The sequence below is a fragment of the Arvicanthis niloticus genome, chromosome 30 (genome assembly GCF_011762505.2).
Source record: "Arvicanthis niloticus isolate mArvNil1 chromosome 30, mArvNil1.pat.X, whole genome shotgun sequence".
Lineage (NCBI taxonomy): Eukaryota > Metazoa > Chordata > Mammalia > Rodentia > Muridae > Arvicanthis > Arvicanthis niloticus.
The window spans coordinates 4,174,073-4,199,028 of record NC_133438.1 but is presented as its reverse complement, the minus strand read 5'-3'; the positions used below and the strand labels follow the sequence as shown (position 1 = coordinate 4,199,028).

At 39.7% G+C, this 24,956-nt stretch overlaps 3 protein-coding genes across 5 annotated transcripts; 2 read left to right on the top strand and 1 right to left on the bottom strand.

Annotated features, from left to right (window-relative positions):
* The first annotated feature begins 1,183 nt into the window (after positions 1-1,183).
* LOC143440798 (olfactory receptor 6Z7-like) lies at positions 1,184-6,868 on the top strand. 2 transcript variants are annotated; one of them, XM_076927601.1, is made up of 2 exons: positions 1,184-1,565; positions 3,640-6,868. In XM_076927601.1, exon 2 carries the CDS (start codon positions 3,657-3,659, stop codon positions 4,599-4,601), a length of 945 nt encoding a protein of 314 aa, XP_076783716.1. In that variant the 5' UTR covers positions 1,184-1,565; positions 3,640-3,656; the 3' UTR covers positions 4,602-6,868. The 2 variants fall into 2 exon arrangements, with proteins under 2 accessions (XP_076783716.1, XP_076783715.1); XM_076927600.1 differs by having other exon boundaries at positions 1,203-1,565; positions 3,657-6,868.
* A 282-nt stretch (positions 6,869-7,150) lies between these two features.
* LOC143440793 (olfactory receptor 6Z7-like) lies at positions 7,151-16,492 on the top strand. Its single transcript, XM_076927591.1, has 3 exons — positions 7,151-7,554; positions 12,939-13,009; positions 14,117-16,492. Exons 2-3 carry the CDS (start codon positions 12,968-12,970, stop codon positions 15,056-15,058), a joined length of 984 nt encoding a protein of 327 aa, XP_076783706.1. The 5' UTR covers positions 7,151-7,554; positions 12,939-12,967; the 3' UTR covers positions 15,059-16,492.
* A 1,699-nt stretch (positions 16,493-18,191) lies between these two features.
* LOC143440794 (olfactory receptor 6Z7) lies at positions 18,192-24,872 on the bottom strand. Of its 2 annotated transcripts, XM_076927592.1 has the most exons (3): positions 24,598-24,872; positions 19,678-19,710; positions 18,192-19,593 (listed from the first exon to the last, which is right to left on the bottom strand). In XM_076927592.1, exons 2-3 carry the CDS (start codon positions 19,708-19,710, stop codon positions 18,655-18,657), a joined length of 972 nt encoding a protein of 323 aa, XP_076783707.1. In that variant the 5' UTR covers positions 24,598-24,872; the 3' UTR covers positions 18,192-18,654. The 2 variants fall into 2 exon arrangements, with proteins under 2 accessions (XP_076783707.1, XP_076783708.1); XM_076927593.1 differs by lacking the exon at positions 19,678-19,710 and having other exon boundaries at positions 24,598-24,871.
* Positions 24,873-24,956: the final 84 nt, after the last annotated feature.

Genomic DNA, 24,956 nt, shown 5'->3' with positions numbered 1-24,956 from the left:
TCTGATGCTCTTAGGTAATCCCTGTGAAAAGGCCATTTGAAACCCAAAGGGGTCACATCCCACATGTTGAGAACTACTGCCTAAGATCATCTTGTGTTTTAAGGAGCTTTCCTCAAAATTGAAAGGTTTTATTTCCAAGAAAATTGTTACACAACATTCTCCCCCCTCCCTTTCTCTTTCCCTCTCTTCTTACCCCCTCTTTTGTGTGTATTCACACATATGTGCACTCACATGCAGGTACCTGCAGTGGCCAGATGGTAGCATTCACTCTCCTGGAGCTACAGACAATTATGGGTTGCCTGCTGTGGGTGCTTGGAGCTGTACTTTGACCCTCTTCAAGAAGAGCAAACATTCTTAACATCTGAGTCATCTGTCTAGCTCCCGAGAACATCTATTTTAAATGTATAATTCAAACGGTGTCTGTACAAAGAGTGTTTTCCAACCTATGCAGGATGAAGGCAGCCATAAAGAGTTTCCCGGAAATGCCAGTTCTCTCCAAGATAACGTGGACATATTGCAATGGAGATCTACTTGGAAACTAATTGAGCAGACTAGTATAGGGGTAGGTAGGTCTGTAGTGATAGTAAAAGAACTGTTGACATTCCATAGTGGAATTGGAGTGTGTGTGGGGTGTGTCACAAAACCCATAAGTGGAGTTCCTTCTTGCCCTACCCCTCCACATTGTGGTTCAACTTGGGAGATGCCAGAGCACAGCAGAAGTGGAAGGAAAATGGATGCTGAGACTCCATGGTGCAGCTTCTATGAGATCATTATCTATGATGGGGGTGGGAGACTTTGTGGTGCTGTAGATATTTGGGGGTTACCCACACTCCTGTAAGTAGAGCCTCACTCAGTTCTTTAAGCAAACTGAATGAAATCATTAGTTTTCCAGATTGGCCTTGAGTGGTGTCATTATATTGGTTTGCTATTGGTGTTCTATCTAGGGTGAATTGGCATTTGTTCATGTCTTCCTAGAAAAAGTTAATGCAGCCTGTCTTCCTCTCTGCCACACCCAGTCTCTGCCTCTATTTTCCTATCAACCTTTACCAGGGACTTTGGGAGCTGGAACAATGTCAGATTTATTCTCAGGTTCCTGGAATGCATAGAGCCTTCTATCACACAGAAGGCAATGGATGTTTGTTTATCAACATGGTAGAAAAATCACTCCAGACTGGGCACACATCTGCCTTCTTTCTCAAGCCTAATAGCAATTTAGAAAAAAAAAACTCTTCCATCTGTTAATCCCACAGAGGTTTAGGGGCAGTCTCAGAGATCCTCAGCTATGGCTTAAGCTAGCCTCTTTGCCTGTTTCCTGTCTGTGAATACATAAGCAACTTGGCATTGTTCAGACAAGAAGCTCAGATTGTGGGTGAAGGGATGAGTGTTTAGAAGGGTTGGTTCAGAGCCAAGGACAGTTCCCACAGGCTCACAAGGCTATGCCCTGGCCACTGAGTGCTGAATCCTTTGGCTTCATTGCTGAGAAATCCACTCTGAGTGGACACACGGGTCATCTCATCACTGAGCAGAGACCCCAAGTAGAGGAGCACTTCACTTAAGCTTTTCAGGTAAGCAAAGTGGAAGCCATGATACAGGAACTGGAGGAGAAAATTGAGGATGAGAAAAGTGATACCTTAGAGTCTAGTACTCTGTGTCAGGTGCCTTGTCGAAGCTTCTTGTTTTGATCTCCATGAATTCTCCTCTCTGCCCTATGATGTAGCTATACACACAGCCCTTATTTTATGGATGGGAAAAACTGAACACCGGTAAGCCGTGTGGAAAAAAATTGCTGACTCTCATACAAATGACTAGTTTAGGACCTTGAATTTGAGCCCTGGTTCACATGTTTCTGAACCCCAGATTCTTTCTGCCAAAACAAGATTTCTCTGGAGGATAAATGCAATAAAATATGTGATTGAGAGATAGAAAATGGGGCTTGCATTTTCAACTGCCCGAGGGGCTCTGGTTAAAGCGAGAGCACATCTTCTCTTCTTGGACATGCACTTTCTTTGTAATTTGCCCACAGATTTACTGAGTCTTTTTACTGTTCTTTTCTTCCTACTTACTTACTGATTAATGTATTGATTTGTGTGTGTGTGTGTGTGTGTGTGTGTGTGTGTGTGTGTGTAACATATACCACAGCACATGTGTGAAAGTCAGAGGACAACTACTGGGAGGCCAGATCTGTCCTTACATCATGTGGGCCGCAGGGATCAAACTCATGTTGTCAAGTTTCTTGAAAAGTGCCTTTATCTGCTGAGTTTATTTTTCCATGGTTGCCTTCTAGACAGCCCCAGAATCCAGTTCAGAGGCCAGGAGAAAGAGGGATTTGCAGCATCACTTCAAACATGTGTAGAGTAAAGCATTGGTCATTAGCTTCAGACCCAGGTGAATCCTGTCTTGCTTGCTGGATTTGCTGCTTACTATCTGAGTGTCCTCAGTCAAGATCCATCCTATTCCTGGGCTTTATTTCTTCTGCAAAGTGAATGCATAACATCCCACCCACAAAATGCTTTGCAACCTGGGTTCACAAAACGTTATACCTTCCATAAATATGATATTTTATATTTAAATACATATGTCTTAATCATAGTAGGTACTGTTTATTGTTTACCATTTTTCAGAAAGTTGGCGAATGGGAGTGTTATCAGACCTCCAGTACAAGAACTCATAATTTGTCTTGGAAAAATGGAGGCTCTAGGAGGGCATGCCAGTTCTGTGATCACTGCTGTTAATATCTAGATTATATATAATCTAATATATTATAACACAGAAGCCCAGGTCTATTTGATCCTTATTATTTCATTTACAATGAAGATAATAACATCTGTTTTCCAAAGGCTATTAACTGTCATGAATTAGAGTGATTTATTCAGATTTAGCCAACAGTGAAGAGGAAACCAGGAAGCCCTTGTCTGGGGCCAAGTATTGCTTATTTCTGTATTCCCACTGTGCCTTCTTGGGGGAACCATGAGGCCTCAGTGGATGTGCAAAAAGGACTTTGCACCTGAATCAGTTGAAAATCAGAGCATTGGGGGGCAAGAATACTGCAGTATAATAAATTGGGTGTGGTTCATATGCCTGTAATTTTAGCACTCAGGAGATGGAGGTAGGATAATCAGGAATTCAAGGCTATTGTTTGGTACATAATGAGTTCAAGGCCAGCGTGAGCTACCTGTGACATTGTCTCAGAAAAGGGAGGATGTATTATAGAGATTATTTATCAAAAATATTAATAGGATGTATGAGTTATTTTAAAGAGAGAGAGGGGTGATCTTATATCAGGTATGTTTCTGAAATATTCCCCATCAGATGATTCATAAAGACTTTTATAGGTCAGATTTATAAGTGGAAGATTTAATCAGAAGTGATTTCAGGGCTGATAAAATGGTTTAGTGGGAAAAGATGCCCATAGCCAAGATTGATGAACTGAGTTTGATCCCTGGAACCTACATGGTGGAATGAGAGAACTGACTCCAGTGACAAAGGGCCTAATGATGCCACATTTGCACACAATACCCTCTGCAAAATATATAAATGTCACATTTTTTTAAAAAAGAAGCTATTTATGTAGTTGTGATCATAGTTTTTGTTTAGGGTGGGAATAGATATGAGGAGAGAGATTTCTAGAATATTTTGTAGATGTATTTTGGTTTTAGATGGAGACATCACTTGAGTTGGACAATGTGACCAGAGTCCAAGAGTTTGTCCTATTGGGCTTGTCCACAAGGCTGGGAATAAGAGATGCCCTGTTTGTCATCTTCCTGACTCTTTACCTGCTGACCCTTCTGGAGAACACACTCATTATCTACCTCATCTGCAGTCACAGCGAGCTCCACAAACCCATGTACTTCTTCCTGGGCAACCTCAGCTGCCTGGAGATGTGCTATGTGTCAGTCACCATGCCCACCCTACTCGTGGGGCTGTGGACAGGGCCCTGCCATGTTCCATTCACAGGCTGCATGACCCAGCTTTTCTTCTTCATCTCTCTCATCTGCACAGAATGCACCCTCCTGGCCTCTATGGCTTATGACCGCTATGTGGCCATCTGCCGCCCACTGCACTACCCACTGCTCATGAGACCACAGGTCTGCCTGGGCTTAGCCTTGTCTTCATGGCTGGGTGGGCTGCTGGTCTCAGTGATCAAAACAGCATGCATTGCAAGCCTGTTCTACTGTGGCCCCAATGTCCTCAACCACTTCTTCTGTGATGTCTCTCCCCTTCTTAACTTGTCCTGCACCCATGTGGCCCTCACAGAGCTGGTAGACTTCATCTCAGCCATTGTCATCCTCTGGGGTTCACTCCTTGTGGCCATGGCCTCCTATGTGGCCATTGGTAGGACAGTTCTAGGCATGCCATCAGCTGCTGCCCGCCACAAAGCCTTCTCCACCTGTGCCTCCCACTTGGTCGTAGTGGGCATCTTCTATTCAGCCACTATCTTCATCTATGCTCGACCCAGCCGCATAGAAGCCATGGACCTCAACAAGGTGTTGTCTGTCATCTACACAGTGGTCACCCCCATGTGCAACCCCATCATCTACTGTCTCAGGAACAGAGAGGTGCAATCAGCTTTCCACAGAACCATGCACTGGTCCTCAGTTTGACCAGGTACTCAAGACCAAGAGGTGAGACGTAATTTATCAACATTCTATTTTGTGTTAATATATAATTCATGATGTAAACACATGCAACTCGGTGTTTGAATATTTTCACAAAGTTGCACAACCATCGTCACTGTGTAATTCCATCACTCCCAGAGAAATACCTGTACAAATTGGAAGCCATTTTCTGTGGTATCTCTATTCCTTCTAAAAAGATTCACTAATCTACTTTCTATCTGCATAGATTTTTCCCTGTTTTTGACATTTTGTAGATATGAAATTATGTAATGTCACCTTTTAAAGCCATATATTTTCCCAGTTCATAATGCATTAAGCTTATGAATAAAGTAGCAGGTGCCAGTGATTCATGTGTTTCCGTAACCTGATCACACTGAATTGCACGAACAGACTATGTTTATGTGTCCATTCACTGACTGATAGTTCACGTTCTTTATTGTAGGTCTGTTGTCGATTGATTGTCTGTGAACACTTACTCATAACTTGAAAATGTTTTGCATTTATTTTTGTGTGTGTGTCTATATATGTGCAAGAGTATATGTACATGCACACAGGTCCCTGTAGAGGCCAGAAGCAGGCATTGGATCTCCTGGAGCTACAATTACAGGTGATTATGAACCATCTAATATGGGTGCTAGACATTGAACTCCAGTTCTCTGAGAGATCAGCAAGTGCTCATAACCACGGTGAGACCTTTCCCACCTCATAATTCATAACCTTTGAGCAGAAGCATGTTTTTTGTTTTCTTGAGGTTATACTTAGGTGTAGAATTGCTGAGCTAGCCAGATGTTAACTGAATAACTGGCTTTTTAAATAGCTGTCAAACTATTTGGCAAAATGTTCCGTACCTTACTTTTAGAACATACTTCTAATTTACTTAAGATACACATCTTTTATATAAACATTTAAAGCCATACAAACATATAACTTCTGCATATGTATGCAGAAAGTGGGCTTATATGGGGAGAAAAGACTTCAGTGAGAAGAGATGGGGACAAAAGATGGGAGTGGTGGTGGAGGTCAAACAGTGTATATAAAAATGAGGTAATAAAATCATTACTTCATTCTAATTTTTAAAAACTAACAGTCAGAAAAATCTCAAAATAAATGTTAGGACAAGTGGTGATAGTTATAAACATAGAATTAGTAGCTGAAACAACACAAATATTCAATGAATCTAAAGATGTCACTGGCCCTTGCAGAAAATGTTAAGTAGGAAATTACACCACCACTATACCATATTGGGGAACATTCAGGTGATTTCCACATCTTACCTTAAGGAGGTTTTGTTTTGTTTATTGTTTTTTTGACTAACATATGCTCATGTATTCACGATGATGTACCAAATTGTTTAAACTTGCTTGGACAATAACCTATTAGCCTGAATAAAACATTTAAAATTGATTGTAAACTTTGACCCAATATCTAATAAGACAATTAAAACAAATAGACCACAGCAGATGAAAAAAAATTATTAACCAAAGGTGGTAAAATTTTCAAAGCAAATTGGCACTATTCGTTACATGTGTGAGTGTGTATGAGTGTTGACTCAGAAGACAGCTGAAAGAATTTCTGCAAGGAAAATAATTTAGAATATCTTTTCTACCTGCAAGCATATTTATGACATTTTTGTGGTTTTAAAAAGATGTATGTATGTATGTATATATGTATGTACCTGTGTGTGTGTGTGTATGTGTGTGTGTGTATGTGTGTGTGTGTATGTGTGTGTGTTTATGTGTGTGTATGTGTGTGTGTATGTGTGTGTGTGTATGTGTGTGTGTATGTGTGTGTATGTGTATGTATGTGTGTGTTTATGTGTGTGTGTGTGTGTGTGTGTATACAGGTGCCCTCAGAAGCTGGAAGGTGGTGTCACAGCATCAGATTTCCCTGGCGCTGGAGTTACAGGTGGTTGTGAGATATCTAACATGGGTGCTGGGAACTGAAGTCAGGTACTCTGTAAGAATAGTACCATGCTATGCTCTTAACTGCTGAGTTCAAGGTTATCTTCAACTACACAATGAGTTCAAGGGTAGTCTAGGTTACACATGACTGTTTCAAAACTAATTTAAAAATGTAATTTGTGTATAAGAACATAGAATAGGTTTTAGAAATTGGTGCTTTAAATTTTTAATAGTAATTATCTCAGTGTGAAATAAGGTGTCATCTTTAATGTCTGTGTCTGCTTTCAACTTTCTGTGCTAAGCATGATTTCTTTTTTTAATAAAATAATTTCTCATATCTCACAATACTGAGCTAGTGGTGAAACATGGTTTCTTTTAATTCCTGCCTCTTTTTCTTGACTTGTACCAAGCACAAGTGTTTTTGTGATACCCTTTAGAGGCCAAGTTCATATATGTATCTTACAAAAATTTCCAAATCTCCAGATTCTCACCCTCTTCACCTGGCATGTCACTTTCAATTTATTACAAGATTTTATAAATGGCTTTTGTACATTCAGCGCCTTGCTGTGTGTTAGGAGCAACCAGAGAGTGGTGACTGGATTGCACATACCTGTTTGATGCCAGTGTCTGACATAAGTCCTTGGCTCTATTAGGAATTGCCCAAGAACTGATTTGTAACAAATTCTGCCTTTGGGTCCCCCTCACAAGCTTTAGTACTACATTATGAAAAGTTTCACTTGAGTCTTTGTGCCAAACCCACAGAGATTAACACAGCCCTCTAAGGCCCAGATCTTGGACTTAAGTTGGCCCTTCTGCTTGGAGATGGCCAGAAGAACAGAATTTTCCTGAAAGCACAGAAGTAGAGAAATGTGAGTAGCTGAGAATTCATTGCTCAAGAACTAAAGATAATTTTTCCAAACACTTGACTTTGAATTAATTGTCCAGCTACTTAAGTCTCTGACACCTTCACTTATTTCTATATGAGAAAGTGGATATTCTTAAAGAAGAAGAGAGTCCTGCTTTGCCTTAGCAGAGAGGTAAGAAAAGCCTGATCCAATGATTTCAGAGAGGGCAAAAAGATTTTCCCCCTATAGGATGTTTATAGATGCTAGAAGTGGCCTGGATGACACACAGACTTCATTGGAATGAATCTCCATAGCAACCGTAAGAATTCAAGGCTATCTGTGAAACCATGGGAGAATAGATCATCTGGATGGGGGATGGGAGAATAATGGGACAAAATGAAAGAGATGAACATGTTCAAGCTTCATAATATAATCAAAAGCAATTGCCTATATTTATCTCAATAATATACAATAACTATATACCAATAAGATATTTTAAAAAAGAAAAACAAATGGGTAACAACTTCATACTGGAGATGAATGTGTGAGCTTTGTAACTCCAGAATCTATGCAGACAGTAATGGATTAGATCCAGCTTAGTGTCAAATCTGCACTGTGCTTTTAAGTTGGCAGTATATCTCAAGCTGAGATCCATAAAATTAATGGGTCAATAATAGTATTAAAAGGACACGGAACAAAACATCTTTGCTTATATTTCTCATAAGCAAAGACACCATAAAACCTAGCTGTGTGATGTAAAGGTGAATATTATCTTGTTAAACTTTAAAAATGTCCTTGGTGTTTATATATGCATGCCATTGTAATGTATTCAGGATGGAAAACACTTTCTTATTCTTATCATAGTAAAAGTACTTACAGAGCATGCTATAGCTTGCTATTTCCAAATCACCCAATACCTGTAACACAGGCAACAGGGGAAAGTGATGACATAGTGTCTTTATGTAATATATGTCATAAGAAGTTACCATTAGAGATGGGCATGGTGGTGCATGCCTGTTATTTCATTATGTAGGAAGCAGAGGCAGAGCTCAAGATTATATTTTGATATATAATGAGTTTGAAGCCAGGAAGGACTACATTAGCTGCTGTTTCATTTTCCACCCATGCTTTAAAACATCTTTGACACTTCCCAAACTGTCCAGTACCTTTTACATTACTGTCATCATTCTTAAGAAAATCAGTCAGGGTCATAGGGCACCTTATGTTATCAGAGAGATTAGGTAATACAAAGAAGCCTTCAGAAGTTACATCAGCTGCAGGGAGTATATAAGGGAAAGGATGAGAGATAAATAACCAAGGGATAAGTGGACTAGACAAGGAAATCAATCCAACTGAGGAGGAAAAGTACTAATGGAAGAGTAACAGGAGATAGTTTCAGAACCACGGTCAGCCCCGGGAGCAGCGAGGGGCCACGGGCACAGTCCCGCTTCAGCACCAGAGACAGCTCCATGGGTTCTTGAACTCCTGTTTCAGGTATAACACATCTCTGCTGGTGACACTGGTTAGGTTTCTGGGGATTCATCCTGATTGGTGCAAAGCATGGTGACCTGAAAACACTTTTAGCACCGTCTTTGAGTCTCACTAGGCTTGTCTGGAAGAAAAAGTATTGCTTTTGTATTTATAAACAATATTTTTAAATTAAAAATGATGTGTGTGTGTGTGTGTGTGTGTGTGTGTGTGAAGGGCATAGGACAATTTGTGAGTTGGTTCTCTCTCTCTTTTTTTTTTTTTTTTTTTTTTTTTTACCAAGCGGAGGTTAGAGACCAAACTTGGGTCATTAGGCTGGGTGGCCTCTTTATTCACTCACTGGACCATCTTGCTGGCTTAACAATATTTTTCACAATTTATGGTCATCATCATCATCATGTGTTTGTATAAGCGGGAGGGCTGAAGACACACACATGTCCCAGCATACATGTGGACATTAAAAGACAACCTTCGTGAATCAGTTCTTTCCTTGCCCAAGGGCTCTAGGAATGGAACTAGGACTGCCAGGCTTTGCACACCAAGCTCCTTTACCCACTGTGCCATCTTTCCAGCCTCTAAACCGTAAGCCTTTAAGACATTTTCCCCCAATTTTTTATATAAATGATTAATATCGGTTGCATGGTTATGCATCTTTCTTTTTGCTCAGGCTTATGTTTCTGAGATTGGCCACCAAGGATTCTAGCTAGACTCATTTACTTACAAAGTAGCATTCCATTATATAAATGTGGCTTGGTTTATGTATCAGTTCTACCACTGAACATTTGCAGAATTTAGATACCTTATTCTTGGCACCAGAAAGTGTTGCTGTTAATATGACTTCTAATGCAGCAAGCACATGCTACAATTTGCAGATGATGGCTACTTCATTTCTCAATACCTATCTAGGCTCCCACCAGTCTGTAAAACTCAAATGGTAAAGTTTAATGTGTTCAAATGTTCAAATACAGCACAACTCTATGACTGTAAAAGCCAGTATCTCATTTCAACTTCAATTTCCATCTCCTTGTTTTCTAATAAGATGAGAAATTTTCCTAGCTTTAAGTTAGTTTTGGTTAAAATAGGTTAAAATAGCCATTATAGGACACTGGCTCTCAACCCATGGGTTGAGACCACTCTGGGGTTTGCATATCAGATATCTATTTATATTTTATACTACTATTCATAACAGTAGCAAAATTACAGTTATGAAGTAGCAACAACATCATTTTTATAGTTGAGGGTCATCACAACGTGAGGAACTGTATTAAAGGGTCTCAGCATTTCTCTCTCTCTCTCTCTCTCTCTCTCTCTCTCTCTCTGTCTCTCTCTCTGAATCTTCCTGTACCAATGTACCAATCAACCAATATCTTTATATATTTTATGGAGAAACCCTTTGTCAATAACACACACTGGGGGTATTTTCCCAACTTGTAATCTTTTGGTGATCATAATTTCCTTAAATCATGCAAATTTTTAAATTTTACAAGTCAGGAGTTTTATTTATTTTTAATGCTTCTCCCTTTTATTGAAAATAGACTCTTTTCTCAGAAAATGTATTTTGACTATGGCTTCCCTTCCCTTTACTACTCCAGTTCCTCCGCACCTCCTCTTCCACCTCGATTCATTCCCTTTCTGTCTCTCATAGAAAACAACAGGCTTTTAGAAGATAAAATATAACAAAATAACATATAATAGGATAAAACACAACCATTGGCCAGAATAATCCAACAAAAAGAAAACAGCCTAAGAGAGGGCTCAAGAATCTGAGATTTGTTCATTCACACACTCAGGAATCTGGTGAAACCACTAAACTGGAAGTCATATATGTGTGTGTGTGTGTGTGTGTGTGTGTGTGTGTGTGTGTGTGTGTGCAGAGGATCTGGTGTAGACCCATGCAGGCCCTATGCTTGCTGCTTCAGTCTCTGTGAGTCACAAGATCATTGACAAGACAGATGTTTTAATGTTTTATGTACACCAAAGGCCATAGAGACATGCTTCTCTACTGTTATCTAAAATTTTAGGGATGTTTGTTTTGTATAAAAGTTAAAATTTGGCAATTTCATGCATGGATACAATGCTATGAACAGGTTCACTCCAGTTGTCCTCTTTTATCTCCCTCCCACTCCTTACTTCTTCATTTTCCACAACTATTTTGTGATCACACTTTCTGTGCAGTTCTATCTTGCATAGGTAACCACAGCTGTGTTGTGTCTTGAATTGCATTATCCAGATGCGGACAGCAATTTACAGGACTCCTCTTCATCCCCCAGCCCTGACAGTCTTTCTATGTTTTGCAAATGTTATGAGTGACTTTTTTGGCCAGGGAAGCTTATCTTCTGCAATAAGTGGCAGTTAATACAGAAACTCTTAACTCCTCAAATGCTGGGGATAAATGACTATCAACTGTTCAGCCATGAACAGGAAATCCACATCACATTTATATTTTTATTTGATCAGTGATTGAGTTTTAGGTTGTGTGTGTGTGTGTGTGTGTGTGTGTGTGTGTTTTGTAGGCCTTTTCTTGTTTTTATTGTCTGGTGTGGATAACTAATTATCCAGGCACAGACTTTTCTGACCCATGTGGAGTGGTTTTCCACAATTTCAACACTCATCTGGGTTTATTTTCTTTCTTGCCATTCAAAAATAAATGAAAAGATTACATTCCTGCCCAGTGAAGTGTTCTCTGAGTCTTAAAATAGCCTCCTCCATGCCTGGACAAATATATGCATCTTTGGTCTGCATTCTTTTATATGCATTCTTTAGAATCCATTCTCTGAAGGTCTCTCAATGTGTGTGTGTGTGTCCATAAGTGTGTGCATGTGTGTATGAATGAATGTGTGGATGTGTGTGTGTGTACAAATGTATGTGCATTTGTGCATGCATGTGGAATTGATACCGAGTGACTTCCTAAGTCTCTCTCTAACGTAGTTTTGGAGACAGGACCTTTCATTGACCTGTGGGATACCAGTTTGGCTAGCTCCCTAGCCAGCAAACTACAAGGATCCACCCATTTTCTCCCCAGTGCCAGTGCTGGAGTTACAGCTGCGTGCTGGGGATCTAAACTCAGGACCTCATGCCTGTGAGACAAACACTTTAATGACAGATATTCCCCTAATGCCCACTGTCTCATTTTTACATTTGACCTTCTATTTGAGCATCTTAACCTCTCATTACCTAGAATATTAAATATCATAAGGTTGCAAACACTCACTTTCCACCACCATTTTATTACAGGCACCTGGTACAGGTAATATACTAGTCATTTGCTAGTGAATAGGCACAAACACTGTACTCTCCACAGTTGATACTAAATCCCATGGTACCAGTAGCACAGAACAGGACCTGCCATCACTTCTTTGAATATGGTATTTACTGTTCATGGACTCCAGCATCGTCCTATGTGTGCATGGTTTAATCAATGCTTATACATTTAAAATAGTAAGACACACCTCATGTTTATGTTTCAAATATTTTGTTATTTGTTATTTGTATAACTCTAAGTTATGCTCAATATCCCTAGTTTCTTTCCTTTACAAAGACTGCTGGGTGTGGAAGAGATAGCATCCTGGGTAAGATTGCTTGCTAAGTGAACATGAGGACTCAAGTTTGTATATGCAGAACTCACATTAAAAAGCCTGGTATGGCATCAGGTGCCTGTAATTCCAGCATGGAAAGGCAGAGACAGGTGGATCTTCAGAGCCCACTGGCTAGCCTAACCAGAGCTGTGAGCTTATAGTTCAGTGAGAACTGTCTGAAGGCAAAAAGTTGGAGAGTGGTAGAGAAAGGTCTCTGCATATGCACACTCATGTGCAAGCAAAACACACATGCACAGGCACACACACATGCATGCACAGACACAGAGACATACACACCTATGCATGTACACACATATGCATATATGAACACACAGAAATATAAACACACACACACACACACACACACACACACACACACACACACACATGCGCTCTATTCTGGAAGAATTTTCTTTACCTAAGCTTTATGTGTCTCAGTTACTATATTGTTCTAATAAAAGTGGGGGACTGGAGAGATGGAATAGTGCTTAAGAACTCTTGTTGCTTTTGCAGAGGACCCAGGCTTGATTTTCAACACCTACATGGCAACTCACAACCATTCCAAGCTCAAGCTCCAGCTCCAGGTAATCCAATGCATCATATTGACCTTTGTGGGCACCAGGCATGCGCACGATGCACATATGAATGTGTAAGCCAAATACTCATATACATAAAATAAATAAATCCAAATGGTTCTCCTCTGTCCAATCTGTCCCATATTCACGTGGCCCTGGCATTCTCATTTTCTGTGGCCATATAGTCATGGAGGAAATTGTCACAGAAATATTATATTATACTGGTATCTATCTATCTATCTATCTATCTATCTATCTATCTATCTGTCTATCTATCATCTTTCTTTCTTTCTTTCCTTTATAAATGATGACAGCTAAGAGAGATATACCCAGGGAAGATCATTTTAAGTCTTATCTGAAATAGAGCATACAACTTCTAAGATCTTGGGAGGGTTTTGAAGAAAGAACTCTGACCAAGAAATAATCACTTAAGGTCATTAAAAGCAAGAAAATATTCCTTATTTTATAAAATACAATCTCATCTGCTGCTATATTTAAGTATCACGAAGGGTCTGGGATGTGGATCAGTAGTACAGTTCTTCTGGAAGATGAGCAGAGCCTTGGGCTCAATTCTCAGCAACCAAACCAAACCAAACCTAAACTTTCACAAGAGCTAAGGGCTTTGTGAGGACGGATTTGACTCCGCTTAATTTCTTTTAGATTTATTTATTTTATATTATGTGTTTGATGGTTTTGCCTGCATGTGCATGCTTGCTTCTCTCAGAGGTCAGAAGAAGGTAATCAGTCACCTAGAACTGGAGTTACAGATGGATGTGAACGATGTGGGTTTCAGGAATCAAACCTAGGTCTTCTGCAAGAGCAGCCAGTGCTGTTAACTACCGAGTCATATTCTAGCTCCTTGGCTCTGTTCTTATCAATACAGTAGCTGGGGCTCACAAATATTGGATACCTTTCTTAGAATTGAAGTCTCAGTAAGTTCCTGTGCGTGTCAATTTTTCATTTCTGGTTCTGCAGTTTTCCAGTTTCTCCTTACTGCTCTGCCTGCCACAGGTCAAGCCCTTGCTAAGTCAGTTTAACTCTAAGGTTTAACCATAGATACCTTTATACTTTGGAGTGGACCAGTGTCTTTATAAACCTATTTCTCTCTTCACTTAGATGGAGAGATCTCTACAACTGGCCAATTGGTCTGTTGACCAGGATTTTATCCTGCTGGGTTTGTCTGCCACTAAAGAAGTCAGGGATGGCCTGTTTGCCATCTTCCTGACAGTCTACCTGTTGGTCCTCTTAGAGAATATGTTAGTCATCTACCTCATCTGCAGTCACCGTGAGTTGCTCCACAAACCCATGTACTTCTTCCTGGGCAACCTCAGCTGTCTGGAGATGTGCTATGTGTCAGTCACCATGCCCACCCTATTCCTAGGCCTGAGGTCCAGCCCTTACCATGTGCCTTTCTCATTCTGTATGGCTCAACTGTTTTTCTTCATCTCTCTCATTGGTACCAAGTGCACCCTGCTGGCCTCCATGGCCTATGACCGCTATGTGGCCATTTGCCGTCCGCTGCACTACTCACTGATCATGAGGCCCCAGGTCTGTTGGGGATTGGCCTTGTCTTCCTGGGTGGGTGGACTGTTGGTTTCTGTGATCAAGACCACATGCATTGCCAGTCTGTCCTATTGTGGCCCCCATGTTCTGAACCACTTCTTCTGTGATATCTCCCCACTGCTTAACTTGTCCTGCACCCATGTAGCTCTCACAGAGCTGATCGACTTTATCTCAGCCATCGTCATCTTCTGTGGGTCATTGCTCATTGCTCTGGCCTCTTATTTGGCCATCAGCAGGGTGCTGATCCAAATGCCTTCAGCAGCTGCAAGCCACAAAGCCCTTTCCACATGTGTTTCCCACCTCCTTGTAATGGGTCTTTTTTACTCTGTGGTCCTCTTTATGTATTCCAGGCCCAGTCATGTCAAATCCACAGACCTCAACAAGATGCTGTCAGTCATCTACACAGTGGCCACGCCCATGTGTAGCCCAATCATCTACTGCTTGAGAAATAGGGAGGTCCATGAAGTATTGAAGAGAACTCCCTGTCTGTGCTGAGATTCTTGAGAGAGATGATGTCCTTTCTTTCCTGATTTGAAAAACAATTCATGGCCAAATACACATAAAGTAATTCCAAATGCAGAGAGAAACATGGTAGACATTTCTAAAACATTGTATAAAGGGACTTCTTAAAGACAACATGAAAAATAGGAATATTATGGGGGCTGACAGGATGGCTCAGTGGGTAAAGACAATTGCTCTTAAGCTTGTTGAACTGAGTCTCCAGGACTCATATTATAAAAAGAGTGGACTGTTAGCCACAGGTTGACCTCTGATCTTCACATTGCACGGTGGCATATATATCTATATATCTCTATCTCTATCTCCCAATATACAGATAGACAGAAAAAATATCTTAGGGTTACCATTGTTGTGATGAAACACCATGACCAAAGCAACTTGGGGGCAGAAAGGGTTTCTTTGACTTTCACTTTCACATTATTGTTCATCATTGAAGGAAGGCAGTGTAGGAACTCAAATGGAACAGGAATCTGGAGGGAGGAGCAGATACAAAGGCCATGAGGAGTGCTGCTTGCTCATCATGGCTTATCCAACTCAGGATCACCAGCATAGGGGATGATACCACCTACAATGGGCTGGGCCCTCCCATATTGATCACTAATTAAGCTCCACACAATTGCCTGTAGCCAGATCTTATGGAAGCATAAGATTAAGGTTCACTCCTCTCAGATGACTATAGCTTGTGTCAAGGTGATATAAAACTAGCCAGCACAGAAGAAAAGAAAGAAAGAAGAATGGAAGGGAGGAAAGAAGAAAGAGAGAAAGGAAACATTCCTCAATAAAAACAAAATAAAAATAGTTGTGAACAGGTATATCAACAAAGGAATATATTTGTCCAGTAAATGCCAGAAAGATCAACATCTTGTCTATTAAATATAAACTTGAGAGAAGATTACATTTATTCTTTACACCCTAACACACATATGCTACATATATCTGTAAGTACAAATAGTTAACAAAATATACAGGTTACTGAAAAACTGTGATATTCGGAAAGGTACTATACAAATAATTATTTGAAATGATTGGAAATAAAGATTTACTTAAAGATTATTTACAATTATAATATACATATTGTGAAAGGATTAAACTGGATCTGTGGTAACCGACATGGGGGAGACTCTGAATTGAAAGTAAAAGAGAGAATTACATGAATGTGTCATTATTATAATACAACAATGGCAATGATAGCGACTGGAGTAACTATTTACACTAATATGTATCTAGAAAGGATTCTGAAAGAATATGTTACGTATTATAGTTAACTGCTGCTAGAAATATTTTTTTAATGAACAGGAGTGTGGGAAACTAGAATTTTCTATTTAATATGATTACTATTTTGCGTTAAGTTTGTATTAGCTTCATAATTGAATGAATGAATGAATTAATTAAAAGAAGAAATAAGCCATATGTGGTGTCTCATGTCTTAAATATCGGCTCTCTGGAAGCAGTTTTCTGTGAGCTCAAGACCAGGTTGGTCTACAAAGCAAGTGCCAGACTAAAGAAAAAAAAGAGGAAATAGAAATACAAGAATGACCTTGACTTAATGCCTAGTTCATCATACTGGAAGATTTTGGAAATTTTATTTTAAACAGTAGTTTGCATTGACAGTCACTCAAGAAAAATGGGTATGTTCTATGTTTATGATACTGTTAAATGGTGTTAAGAGGGAAAATGAAATATACCCCTTAGCCTTGCTGTCTCTTAAGTTGACTTAAAAGTTGCCAATTCTTAAGTCTCACATCTGAGCAATACACTGTTACCATCCCACTGTATTTCCCATAGATAACTAAATTCAGGTTCTAGTCCTCATAGGCAAGTACTTTATCAACCCCAGCTCTGTGACTGACATTTTTTTCATGAGACATAAATAACCTTTCTAATGACATCATAGTATTACATTGAGTTCTGTTCTGTACACAGACAACCTGCTGTTTGTTTCTTGGTAATTTTAGACAGGACCTCATGTATCTCAGGCTGGCCTCAAACTCACTATGTAGCTAAGGATGACCTTGAAGTATTTCTCCTGCCTCCACCTCTGAGCCCTGATATTTTGAATAGAGATGTTTTCAAATACTTTTCATTAAAAGCATAAATCCTTATGAACCTTTTTTCATAGCTGAGTGGATGCCTATATTCCATGTTATATTCTGGCTAAAGTTACTTACAATGATGTCATCCCAGAATCCATAAAGTTTGTAGTTTTTCATACATATGATCAAATATTCCCCAGAAAGTATCCAGACAATTTGATTGATATCTTTCATTGCTACTAACATTTGTTTTGAAAACGTTCTCCTTCGGTTTTAGAATTTGAATACGTACACCCTCAAAATGGTCTCTGCCATTTTGAAACTTCATTTGAAATCCTGCTGTAGGGGCTGGAGTGATGCCCCATAGTTAAGAGCAGATACTGCTCTTGCTTCAGTTTCAGTTCCTGGTCACCCACATCAGGTGACTCACCTCCATCTGTAACTCCAGCTCTACAGATCCAGCTCCCACTTCTGATCCTTGTAGGCATGCACTCATGCAACACACACGCACACACACATGCACACACGCTGTAGAGAGCTGTTGCCAGCTGATGCCTGTTATAGGAGAGTACGCCATCTTTTGTTAGGGATGCGGACTCTGCCAGCTTTCTCATGCTCCTTCAGGCAGCATTAGTTGAGCTCAGAGGAGGAAGGAAGAGCACATGATGGTGGAAGGATGGAGTGTGTTTGAGACGTAACAATGAGTAGGAATGTGGGGTTGACATAACCAAGATACACTGTATCCATGAATGTAGTTTTAGAAGAATAAATAGAAGTCGTCTTAGATTTTTAAAGTGGTATTCACAGAGGCTGGAGGGATGTATCAGTTGTTTAGAGCACTGACTGCCCCTCCAGAGGACCCATATTTTATTTCCAGAACACACATGTTGGCTCACAACTGTCTGTAACTCCAGTTCCAGAGGATTCAGTGCTACCTTCTGGCCTCTGTTGGTATCAGTCAGTTACACCTGTATACATATACATGTAGGAAAATATTCATGGACAAATAATAGCAATAATTTAAAAATTAAAAAAAGATGTTTTCAGCTGTATTAGACCAAAGATTTTCCCCAAAGCAGAATCAATCCACATGTTTATTAACTGGTAAAGGGGGGACATCACACAACATAATGTTATTTGGATACAAAAAGAGAAATACATTTATGCAGCAATGTATACAGCTTTTAAAATGTATCAGTCACAACAGCCACATATGACATAAACCCATTGTTATGAAATTTCTAGAACTGATGTTTCTATCTACAGAAGCAGAATATAGGCTCTTGGTTTCCTGGGGCTTGGAGTGGTGGCTGGTGGATATTTGGGATGATATGTAATAGTCCGAGTTTGTGTTGGGGACAAAGAAAATGTTTTGGGCTTAACAGTGGTGATGGCTGCATAATTACAAGGAAACAAAGAAGAAAACACTACATTGTGTTTAAAAGATGAAACTTATGATGTCTGAATTGTATTTTAATATAAAAAATAGATATTGGTAATTTAAGGTCCCTCCTCAAGGACTCAGTCATTGGGTCAACCTCAGGACCAGTGCATGGTTCTGTGGAGAGCTACTTGGACTTCCTTGTTCCGTAGACAGTAGATGACTGGGTTGCACATGGGGGTGACCACTGTATAGATGACAGAGAGCACTTTGTTGAGATCCATGGCTTCTATGCGTTTGGGGCGGGCATAGATGAAGATAGTGACTGAATAGAAGATGCCCACCACGACCAGGTGGGAGGCACATGTAGAGAAGGCCTTGTAGCGGGCAGTGGTAGAAGGCATGAGCAGAACTGCCCTGCCAATAGCCACATAGGAGGCCATAGTCGTGAGGAAGCAACCCCAAAGGATGACAATAGCTGAGATGAAGTCTACCAGTTCTGTGAGGGTGACATGGGTACATGACAGGTTGAGTAATGGGGAGACATCACAGAAGAAATGGTTGATGACATTGGGGCCACAGTAGGATAGGGTGGCAATGCATGTGGTCTTGACCATAGAGACTAGTAACCCACCTAGCCATGAAGTCATAGCCAAGCCCAGGCAGACCTGGGGCCTCATGAGTACTGGGTAGTGTAGTGGGCGGCAGATGGCCACATAGCGATCATAAGCCATGGATGCCAGAAGGATGCACTCTGTGCCCACAAGGACAATAAAGAAGAAGAGTTGGGTCATACAAGCTATGAAGGGAATATAGTAGAGTCCATTCCACAGCCCCATGAGCAGGCTTGGCATGGTGACTGACACATAGCACATCTCCAGGCAGCTGAGGTTGCCCAGGAAGAAGTACATGGGTTTGTGGAGCTCACTGTGACTGCAGATGAGGTAGATGATGAGTGTGTTCTCCAGAAGGGTCAGCAGGTAGAGAGTCAGGAAGACGACAAACAGGGCATTCCTCATGTCCAACCTAGTTGACAATCCCAGCAAGATGAACTGTTGAACTCTGGTCATGTTGGCCAACTCTGGGGACCTCTCCATCTGTAGAGACAAGCCAATTGTTATCATTCATTCTTCAGAAGCATTATAGTAAAAGGAATTAGAAGGATGTTCACAGTGTTTTACATGTCTAGTGGTCATCTCCAGGGATCTCTCCATCTGTAGAAAGACAAAGAAAATTGTTGACGCTCTATCCCTGGTGATACATGGTGATAAACAATTTTTTTTTGAAAGATGTTCAGAGTATGAGAGATCTTCAACACGCTTGTTAAGTCTAATATCTGTTGGAGTTCCTACAGCAGATTTTTAGGACACTATGTGAGTATGATATCTCACTCTTATTGAATCCATGACTTCATACGGAGTACTTTAGAGGTGAGAGAATCACGTGTGGTGTCCCTGAGTATATATCACAACCAAGCAAGTGAATTAATGGATGGTAGATTCCTCTTTCAAATAAAAATTAAATAATGGGCCAGATGTGGTGCTTGTTTAATTCCAGCCCTTGAGAGCCAGGGCCAAGCAGATCACTGTGAGCTGGAGGCTTGCCTGATTGGTGCAGTGAATCTCAGGCAAGCCAGTGAGACTGTGTCAATATCTATTATATATAATAGATATGCTAAATTTTAATATACACATAGATGTATATAATTGTATATGTATATTATCTATTATATACATTATACATACATATATTCATACACACATATATGTATACATCTCTATCTATCTATGTATCTATCTACCATCTATCTATCTATCTATTTATCTACGCCTGGAAGAGGACTCAGTGAATAAAGTGATTGCTGATTAAGTATAAAAACATGATTTTAAGTCTTCAGAAACCCCATGAAGCTGGATATCATGGCATATTGGTGTAGTTCCATATTTCTATAGCCAGCTGGGAGGCAGAAAAAAGAATTCCCAGAAGTCTAAGGGCCAGGGAGTCTGGCTTATACACTGATGAAAGAGAAACGCTGATTTAAACAAGGTTGACAATGAGGACTGACACTCGAGGTTGTCTTCTGACCTCCACATCCATGCCTGCACATATGTGTGTACAGAAACACACACACCAAATATATACATATATACACATGTACATATATATTATGAAGATAAAAAAATTATATCATAGTTTTACAGTTCTATGTAGTTTTTTTGGCCACGTTTTGATTTCTTTCAATAAGTGACACATGCATTAATTAAGACTACTTTAAGCCAGGTGGTTGTGGTGCACACCTTTTATCCCAGTATTTTAGAGGCAAAAGTGGGCAGATCTCTGTGAGTTCAAGGTCAGTTTGGTCTACAGAGCAAATTTCAGGACAGCCAAAGCTACCCAAAACCCCTCTGTCTTGAAATACAAAAAAATAAAAACCCAAAACCCCAAACCCCAAACCCAAAATAAAATGAAGGAAAACAAAATAAAACAATACAGTACTCTATAAACCCTAGAGCAATAACCTCTCCTTATTCCTTTGTCCTCCGCATCTTTCTCTCTCTTCTCCTTTCTCCTCTCCTCCTCCTTTTTGATTTTTTGTAGAACACTGTAAAAAAATGCCATCTTTACCCTTATTTTACAAGAAAGACACTGTAGATCATAGCACTAATATGGGGCCAGAGAGGCCACTCAGTGGTTTAAGCAGCTTGTACCAAGTCTGACAACCCTGGTTTGATCCCTGGCTCTTTTTCATGGGGGAAAGTGAGAACAGATTTCTGAAAGCTCTCTGTTGACTTCCACACACATATCATGACACAAGCACGCACGTGATACACACACACACACACACACACACACTACACATCACACACACATTCTTACACACACTCTATACTTTTTCATTAGAGATTAAAGCTCAATTAATATGACTTGCTCTAAATCATACAACCAAGATGAGAAATGGGATCAAATCTCTGGGTGATTAAGGCCCCTGTCCAGTAAGTCTCTAATTGTTATTCCCTGGTCAGTACCATTCTAAATGGCAGCTGCAGAAGCATCACATGATTAAACACCACGGCACTAGTAATAATCACAAAAATAATCTTTCTTGGGCCAAAGTCATTGTCTTCACTTCTCAAATTTTAGCCCTTTAGAGCTTCCTGAAGTTTGATAAAGATGTTTTATCACTGCATCATCACAGTGGACCTTGGGATTGAGAAGAAACATACTCAAGACACCAAGAGGGAGTGAGTGAGTGGAGCTGGGTTACAAACTGGGCTCTCACCAAAATTCTGTGTCTTGACATCTTTGGTACCTGACAGTGGGTGGGTGAAAACAGGAAATATGGTTTATGTGCACAGTGGAGTTTTATTTAGTTGTAAAAGAGAATAAAATAATGTTTCCAGAAAAAAAGGTTGTAACTGGAGATCATTCTGTTAAGTAAAATAAGTATTGAATTTCATTTCCTCTGAAACACGAAATTGATGGATAAAATATAAAGATGGATACATTAGGAGAAGTGGGGAGGAGAATCACAGTGAAGCATTTTTTTTTTTTGTTTAAAAAAAAATCACAGTGAAGGTTTTTTGAGACAGGGTTTTTCTTGTAGCCCCGGCTGTCCTGGAACTCACTCTGTAGACCAGGCTGGTCTCAAACTCTAGAAATAAAGTTTTAATAGGGTCACTCTGCATGGGTAGATAGTTCTCTTTGAAGCTCAAGATTATAATAAAATAAAATAAATTAAAATTAAATAAAATAGAAATATTATGGATATGGGATAAATAGAAGCTGTGGAGGGCAGAAGATGGGAGTAGTGAGGAGGAATATTATCAAAGGATATTATAAGCACATATGGAAACAAAATGCCAAATCCAGTGCTATCCATGTTAACTTTTAATAAGTTAATCAAACTTTAAATTTTTATATTCTTTCTTTCATTCCATAATACATTTCAGAATTTTGGTTTGGTCAAATTTCTACTTTATAGGTTTAAATATTGACTTGGCCAAAACTAGTACGAGCTCAATGATTTTTTGGCCAAATTTTCATAAGAATGATAATATTTTTATACCTTCATAGTAGAAGCTCTCTCTCTCTCTCTCTCTCTCTCTCTCTCTCTCTCTCTCTCTCTCCCTCCCTCTTTCTCTCTGTGTGTGTGTCTGTGTGTGTCTGTCTCTCTGTGTGTGTCTGTGTGTGTGTGCATACCAGTAAGCAATATCTCCAGCTTTTGAAGAATATCAGAAAAGTTCACACCACACCAGTCTTATTACCAGAGGGATAAGCCTATCTTTGTCTTAAACAGTAATCTACATCTGAACAGCAGCATGGGCTGATTCTGTCTGCATTGCTGCACACGAGCTTCCCATTAGATTGGAATTTTGGGTAGAGGTCTTTCCACAGATTTACACAGGTGCTATCAAGAGTTAGGTTCGGACTCTCTGCAGTTTGAGTTCTGTTTGTGGTTGAAAATGAACTCTTCATCTCAGGGCTGATGCCAAAATTCTGAAGAGTCTGGTAGTGACTTCACTGCAAAACACTCCCTTTCTTGTAATCCCGGTATATCGTTTCCCCCTCTTTCCTGGTTCTGCTTTCGAGTTTTATTCTCTTACCCTTCACAACGGTCCCGCTCACTTCTCATCTCTTCTACGAATGTTTTTATAGGTAACATTTCCTGACTAACAGACTGAAATGTAGCAAAGCTCCCCATAAAAATCCTACAGATATCTACCAGTCACCCAAAGTGTCTCAGCACTCCAGAGAACAAGAAGACACACCCAGTTCTATCTCAGTTTTGTAATATACAAACCACTCAGCAGCATCTGTATTGGATTAAAAATGATGTATAGCTTGATTCTGACTGCTGGCCAGAGGGAATATATATATCTATATATCTATATCTATATCTATATCTATATCTATATCTATATCTATATATATATATATATATATATATATATATATCCCTATATCCCGTGATGATTCCCCAAATCTGTGTCCTGGGCAGGCTACTAACTCTCTTCAATTACCAATTGTATGTTTTTCAAGATGAAAAAAATCATCTTTTACTCTGGTGAATATCATTTTTCTGCCCCACAAAGGAAGGAGAAACACCATGTTAAATACAAGACTTTACTATAAGGCTTGAACTCATAAATTAAACAGAGACAGGTTGAAAATCTCTTGTCTTAAATAAAATCCAGAGTTTTTCCTCAACAAGACTATTGGCTAGAAGAAGTCTTCAATAGTCATTAACTCTATTCCATTTCACATGTGCTTATGAAGAAAGACTTTGAACAAAGAGAGCAGCACACAAGAGCTGTTGAGTTATCAACACCAAAATGTTTGAAAACCTTGAGGTTGCATGTCTCCAGGAATCGCTTTAGTAACTTCAACCTATTTTCTCCTCAACTATTTCTCTTGTAATGAATAGATTCCATAAACTTTATAGCCTGCCCAAGTTCTCATCACTGGAATTCTAACTGAACCTCTGTGGAAACAAGAGGCTGAAGTCACCCAGGCATATTATCTCTCCCTTATAAGTACCTGGTCTCTAAGAAACCACCTGATACTACCATGCTATCAATCTCACTATCTCTACCCGTTGTTACATATATTTTATATGAGGTTATCAAGAGCATTAAGTGAATGCCTTTTAAGTATTTGGATCTGATATCTAATAAACTACTGTGTGTTCTATACAAGTTTATTTTTCTATGTGTAAGCAGGCACACCTGTTTTTGCATATTTGTAACTCCAGCACTCCAAGGCTGACTGAGGTGGGAAGACCACAAGTTTAAGACCATCATGATCTTGACTAAAGAAATAGTATATTTTTTTTCTGTTGATTCTTATTTTTAGGTAAGATGTCATACAGCCCAGAACTTGTTATCTGGTAGACGATAACCAGATAACCAGAGCTTTTGCTCCCCTTTCTATTTCCTGAACACTGCGATTACAAATATGTGACATCATTCCTTTATTTATGTGGCAGGGTTGAAACCAAACACTTCTTTCATGTTAGCCAAATACTTGAGCAATTAAAATATATCCTCATCCCTGTTGTTCCTTGTTTCACTCCTTTAAAGAACTTGTCTGGGTGTTCTCACCTGCTGGTTGAAGGTAGATAAATACAAATCCTTTCTTGCTGATGGTGAATGAGGAGTAGGCTCTGGTGATGGCTGGGTGGAACCAGCTGGCTCTAAGGAGGAGTTGCCAAGAAATAGAACCTTTCAGACAGAAACTGTCTTTGGTCTTGAACCAAACACACACACACACACACACACACACACACACACACACACACACACACACACACACTTGTGTTACTGTCCTGGAATATCCCCAGTTACTGAGTTGACTATATTGTGAGAGAAGGCAAAGACACAAGCTTAAACCAGCTCTCTAGACCTGAGAGGATTCCCTGGTCTCTGTGGATTAGAAAAAAAATAGGAAGAGGAAAGTTTCA